We start from the raw sequence: 6,471 nt of genomic DNA, 5'->3' as shown, positions 1-6,471 counted from the left end.
GAAAAAGGAATGATCCAAAGATATTCAGAGAAAATGTAATGAAAACTCATGAAATTACCACCTTAAAAAAGTCAGCCACAGCTCCCTCCCTCTAGCAATACACAATAAGCTTCCTATCACATATGCATATGACGTGCCATTCATTTGAGATCCAAAATGAAAACAAATCCAGCTTGCCCTCCCCTAAAAGGCTCCTGATTTATGTTGTCACTCCACTTTTGTCTTGCGGTCCAGAAATATACAGGATTTGTATAGTGGAATAGAAAGAAAGAAGGAATAATTTAGTCCAATGTAACGGTTGCTTTATGATTGATGCCAGTTTTGATAAATTAAGGTTGGGTATTCAGATGATTCAGATTATTATTTGTTTTTATTTCGAATAAAAAAACATGTCTAACAATTAGATAATTATTATAATACTATAATTATTTTTTGCATTGATGAGCTCATACAAAGCTGAATTGGAGTAATGTAATTGAAGGGACACCAGTTGAGGACGATAATACAATCTAAAGGACACCAAACGGATACAGTTTCTGATCAAAAATAGAATAACTGTATACAGGGGTGAATGAAAACAATAACAAAAGACAATACAAGTTTAATAATGCATACATGTAATGAATTAACCCAGTTTTAATTATTGGTACTTGTTCTTTTAGCTGATTAGCTAATACTTCCAAATAAGAATCTCCCAAATGCTTCTTGTATTCTTGCAGAAATGTGGGAAGTTCCTTAACAAAAAACAATTATAAATTGGCATGGAAATGGTGATAAATCCATAAAGATAAAACCACAATTCTCAATTAGTGCTTTTGTTTTAATAAAATGCACTTCTTTACCACAACTACCATGTTTTTTTCCAGAAATAAAACTAATGATTGGAAAAAGGCATACCAGTCTTTGCATGTCAGTAGCATTTAATAAAAGAATAAGCTTAATTCACAGACCCATGACAAACACCAAAGAGTATGTAAAACTGTGGAGTGGAGACAATGTCAAATATGTTACTAAAATGTATTTAATTTAATGTACATTCAAACAGTCAATAGAAGCACACACATGTACAGTATCTAGTAGTTTGTGATGGATGTGGTATTTTAGGTCCAATCTGGAACAACTCACAAAAACAGCAAGGTTAACAAATCTCATGAATCATTCAGCCCTAGTTGTGTATTGAATTTCAGTTTAACAGGATTCATATTTTAAGACTTTAAATTGAGTTTACTGGTAACATCTTAAACATAATTTACTGGTATGTACGTTTGGATCCCAAGCCAAAATATAACCAAATCGGCTTGGCATTGAGAGATGACCCAGAAAATTAAATAAAAAAAGATCTGAAATTATTTAAACTGTTTATATTGGTCATTAAAAAGGTTAAGCTGAAGATCAATCTAAAATCCAATGCATCTTACCACTGTGTTAAAAAATGTCTGGTTACAAACAAATAAACAAACCATAGAAAATGCACAAATTAGTTAACCCAGTTAAAATCTAAATGTGTCTGTTAGATACAATCAGCTGATAATTGTGAATCCAGAATCCGTATCACTTTTCTCCTAAGCTGGTCTCTTTAGGTATTTTTGACTACACAATCTGTTTAATTTTTTTTTTTTTTAAAAAGCACACACCACACAATCATCCAAGAGGTTCTTAAATCTTTGGTGAGCTGTACGATTCATAAGCAAGAACTTATGTTTCACTGTTGTACTTAATCTTTCAATGCTGTCGTTGGAAAGTATTCTGCTCTTTCTTTTACTGATTGTATACAAGACAGAGGGTTGTGGTTTTATGCCTGAAAAGTTGGCACACTAACACACTGAAGAGACAGTAACAGTATGGTATTCCAACACGAAAATGCCCAAAAGCCACAAAAAAACATAAAATACATGTCCAGCCCTAATTTAATGTCCATGCTTGAACATTCAGCGGAGTGATATACTATGACAGAAACACGGTGCATCTGTCATCACACTGCACAAAAATCAAGCCATGCAGGTTTTTTCTTATTGAAGAAAATCATCAAATCTACAATGTCACTAGTAATGATCATTTATTTCAAATGTGTACATCCATAATCACATACAGTACTAAAATAGCAAGGTATACAATATCAAGAGACTATAAAAGTTTTTTTTTTTAATGTACTGAACACGAGAACTTACTGCAATTAAAGGTAACCATCAACGAGAGACTATTTTCAGCAAAATATTTGGCTAAAGAAAATATGCATTTAGTACCCCCACCCCTGACCCTTCACCGTTTAACTTTTATAGCCTCAATACGATGCCTCTCTCAACTGCCTCTTTTAAGACACAAAAACATTAATACCATGCAGCACTTTTTTAAAAATCATTAATTTAGATGATTCATACAGAAACCAAATAACTTTCTCATCTGCCAACCACAGAACTGCAAATTATTTGTGGTTGGGGAAATGTCACTTTTCCCAACATAACCTATTTCAACACACCTTTTACTCATATTGAATTTCATTAAAAAAAATTAACAAAATGAATTGGCATTAGCAGTTGGCACAACTCAGGCACACAGGAGAGGGGGCAGCAGAGGGAAAAGATACCATCTAAATACATCCAGTAATCTGGTGCAGCCGTTACAGTTATAAAAACGAATTAGTAAAATGTACATAGCAAGCATCGTACCTGCTGTAGCATCTCCACTGACTCAGCAGAGCTGTGTCTCTAATCAACAAACCACAAAACAGAAATGTCAGAAGCATGAAAAAAATTTACTTTTTAATATTTTGTTTCAAAAGTATTAGTTAAAAAAATGATATACATTTTAGCTTCATAAAATATTTCTTCATTTTTTTTCACCTTTTCTATTTTGCGAATTGCATACTTATTTTAAGTGCATTTATTACAGGGCAAAAATAAGTCACAATATGTCAAGTCTCTGGGTAATTAAGCACGATAAAAAAGTGGTTTATGTATTAGACGCTGTTCTTCTTGCACATACTGTACTAGAACATGGCTCTCACACATGATAACTGTACTCTGTCAAGTAATTTTTTATCCTGTTTGGTAAAGGCAGTTCCTGAATCCTCTTGGTAGTCTTGTTAATGGAGATTCTGCAGAGATGCTGCAGAGCTGGAGTTGAAGCATAAACAGGCTTGGTCAACAAGAGCTGCACTGTGCCGTTGGGTGGTGATGCTGACTCAGAGCTTTTAGAAATCCTGGACAGATACACATAATGTTCTACAAGAGGCACCACAGTGTCAAACTGCTTGAGTCTGGGTTTGATGAGCAAACAAGAGTCCAGCCTGAACTTGCCATCTCTGTACTCGATGCGCAAGTTGGTTGGTCCCACTGAGGTTTTTGCAGAAATGGTGAACAGGTAGTCCTGCTGCGAGCTGTCCCTGACTAGGAAGGTTCCCTCAGTGGTGTCCTGCAATATCTCTTTGGCTTCATTGGCTGTCAGATTACCCCAGTACCAACCTAATTGAAAACAACAATTATAAACAATTATACTTGGGAATTGAACCAAGATTCACAATGCACAGCGCTTTAAGTCACTGTTTTATCATAGCCTAGTATTGCCATTTAATAAGCTTAGATTTTAGATCAAAAGTTGTGAGAAGGTTGTTTAAATCCCGCTATTTATACTAGAAGAGCATGCTTTACAGGTTTGAGGTATACGGTTGTACAAAACACCTCTCTCCTAGGGGGCATGTTTAAAAACCAGCATGTAAAAGCAGAAGAACGATATTCCCAGCAAAGGCAAAGTTTGTAACACAGAAACCTATATCCCCATGAATTATATGCACACCTCAATCTTATTAAAAAATGCCCATTCACAGGTTCATCAAAATAAGAAACTTCTTACATACATTATGAATATGAAAAAGAGAATAGCATATTATACACACACACACACACACACACACACACACACACACACACATATATATAGCTGCAGCTGGCAACAGGTTACTTGATTTAGTGATAATACAAATTTAACTACAGTATACATTTAAAAGCAATTAAAAAACACAAATTTATTTGAGGTATTTTTGGAAAATAATTAAAATGTACTTCAATGAAATGAAAACATTTTAAACAACTGATTTTAATGTTAACAGTATTTACACAGTATTATTGTAATGTTGTTAAAAGATGAATGTGTAATAATGCCACAGAAGCATTGACTAAATTCGGCTACATTGCATTTAGAACCCCGACAGAAACTCCCTTTACAAATCATAAACATGATTTGACACATTAATGAATGTGCAGTACTGGCTTCAGTAAAGTACTCCACTTTGTAAGTCTGAGTTACACAATCGTGTATTCGTACCGAGAACAACACACACAAGCACGACGTCAACAACACGCGTTTGAAAGCACTAGAAACAAAACACAAACCGTTATTTATGATTTTTACCACTCGGGAGAGAATTATATGAGGATGCGACACCTTATTGCAATTAACAAAACATATACATTATACAATTTACAAGTCCAAATAATAATAAAACAACGATATAAATTTTACTTTTTAGATGCAATCGCTAGAACAGCTAACAGAATATGGGCGTAATATATATTTCGACTATATCCAATTTTTGCATAACAAACTTTTCTAAGCCGTACAAGTTTCTACGAGCAAAATTTACATATAAATTTAAAACATTTATATGTAAATTGGAGCAAAACAAAATTATTATTTTGTATCTATGTTTAAAAACGGAACACTTATAACGTGAATGTAAAATATAAATAATAAATAAACAAGTTATAAATAAATACATCAAAGCCATATACTTTTATTCATGAACTTGAATGTTTCCGTAGCGTTGTTATTCAATATGTTTATGGTCTGCTTGCTTAAACATACAGAGTAATATTAGTTATATATGTACGTGGTGCACATACCTGCTTTTTTCAGTTCCCCCGTGGCGACTGCAATGCGGTTCTGATCTGAATCTCCAGGTCTGGATTCCGTTTCTGAACTCCTATCATTCGCTATGGTTTCTGTGGAATCTGATGAAAGGCCGGTCATTTGAAAACTCCCAGGAATCCACTTCTCGCATCCAACAAATACTGAAATAAATCGATGTATGTATTTCCTTTGACAATAACTGAGTTTGGGGCAACTCTTTTAGTACTACTACAAGCTTGATCTTCTCTTCCACCTGAAACAAAAAAAGAAATATACTATCGTTTTAAATGCAGGCGACAGTACTCAACACCTCATTTGAGTCAATTATTTACATTGTTTCTGAGTTTAGCGGGTTTCACCGTGCACATCGAAAGAGTTGCAACAATATTTACAATAGGAATGCAATGCCACTACGTTATATTTCTTGAATACTGATGCGGGTAATTGCCATTAAACACACATTAGCCCGAGGGCACCTTGTATAACCAAACTGCACCATTTTCATACTTCGGCTACAGTAGGTCCTAACAACATAAATAACTGAAGTTTACCCAACTCTGTTGCCATTAATGGAGTGAGTACAATCAATCAATCTATCTATCTATCCATCCAAACATTTTTCAAAATGTGTTCTACATAAAGAATTCGACTTATGCAAAGTATTCCCGAACGTTCTTACCACGCCGAAGGATCGATCTATTTTTGACCTGTAGGAAATGAGTCTGATCAGATTACAATTAAACTAGAAAATGATGTAATATTGTACAACAAATCACTTTTTCTAATCGTTGAAGCGATTGTAATTATTAATAGTACGTTCATGCTTGTACTGCGCCCGTGTTTTTAAAACATATTGTTTAAAAACAATGTACACATGTATGTATCGAGGAATCAGTTGCAGAATGTATATTACTGGCTTTACAGATTAGCGAAATGTAACCAAATATATTTTTATATTCAATCAATACATAGTAATTGAGGTCAGTCGCATTATTACCTGTGCACCCAGGAGAGGATGTTAAGTCAAGCCATGAAGAAATGTTTGTTACTCCAGGTCGAAAATATATTTTCACTCACTCGAAAAGTGAGACTTGTTCAACAAAGGGCAATGCGGAAGGCCGATTTAACAGCACGCTTCTAAAAATATCCATTTCAATTTCAGCAAAATGTTGCAAAAAAAACAAAAAAAAACAAACAAACCCTAACCTTATCGGATTACTAGAGCGTGAATATTACCACTCATACACTGGGACGAGTAATTTGACTGCAAGTGAACAAGATATTCGTGTGTGTGTATATATATATATATATATATATATATATATATATATATATATATATATATATATATATATATATATATATACTTTTTTTTTTACAGAAATGAATTCGGGTATGGAAGATACTGGCTGGTTATGTGTTTCCAGTGCCGAATCTTGTTGCATTTGTAGTGTTTTGAAGATCAAGTTTGTGTAAGACACAGCTCAGCCTGCTGCTAAATACAAAAGGCCACTTTCTAGGAACTTTCCAGGAATCCTGACACGTGACAGCACTTGGCATGATTCC

At 34.1% G+C, this 6,471-nt stretch overlaps 1 protein-coding gene across 1 annotated transcript; it reads right to left on the bottom strand.

Moving 5' to 3' along the window:
• Positions 1–2,039: 2,039 nt before the first annotated feature.
• On the bottom strand, positions 2,040–6,218 carry LOC117415149 (suppressor of cytokine signaling 2-like). Its single transcript, XM_034025136.3, has 3 exons — positions 5,903–6,218; positions 4,899–5,158; positions 2,040–3,461 (listed from the first exon to the last, which is right to left on the bottom strand). Exons 2-3 carry the CDS (start codon positions 5,023–5,025, stop codon positions 3,001–3,003), a joined length of 588 nt encoding a protein of 195 aa, XP_033881027.1. The 5' UTR covers positions 5,026–5,158; positions 5,903–6,218; the 3' UTR covers positions 2,040–3,000.
• Positions 6,219–6,471: the final 253 nt, after the last annotated feature.

Source organism: Acipenser ruthenus, chromosome 7, assembly GCF_902713425.1.
Source record: "Acipenser ruthenus chromosome 7, fAciRut3.2 maternal haplotype, whole genome shotgun sequence".
Lineage (NCBI taxonomy): Eukaryota > Metazoa > Chordata > Actinopteri > Acipenseriformes > Acipenseridae > Acipenser > Acipenser ruthenus.
The sequence above is the reverse complement of the archived record's forward strand: the minus strand, read 5'-3'. Positions and strand labels throughout refer to the sequence as shown.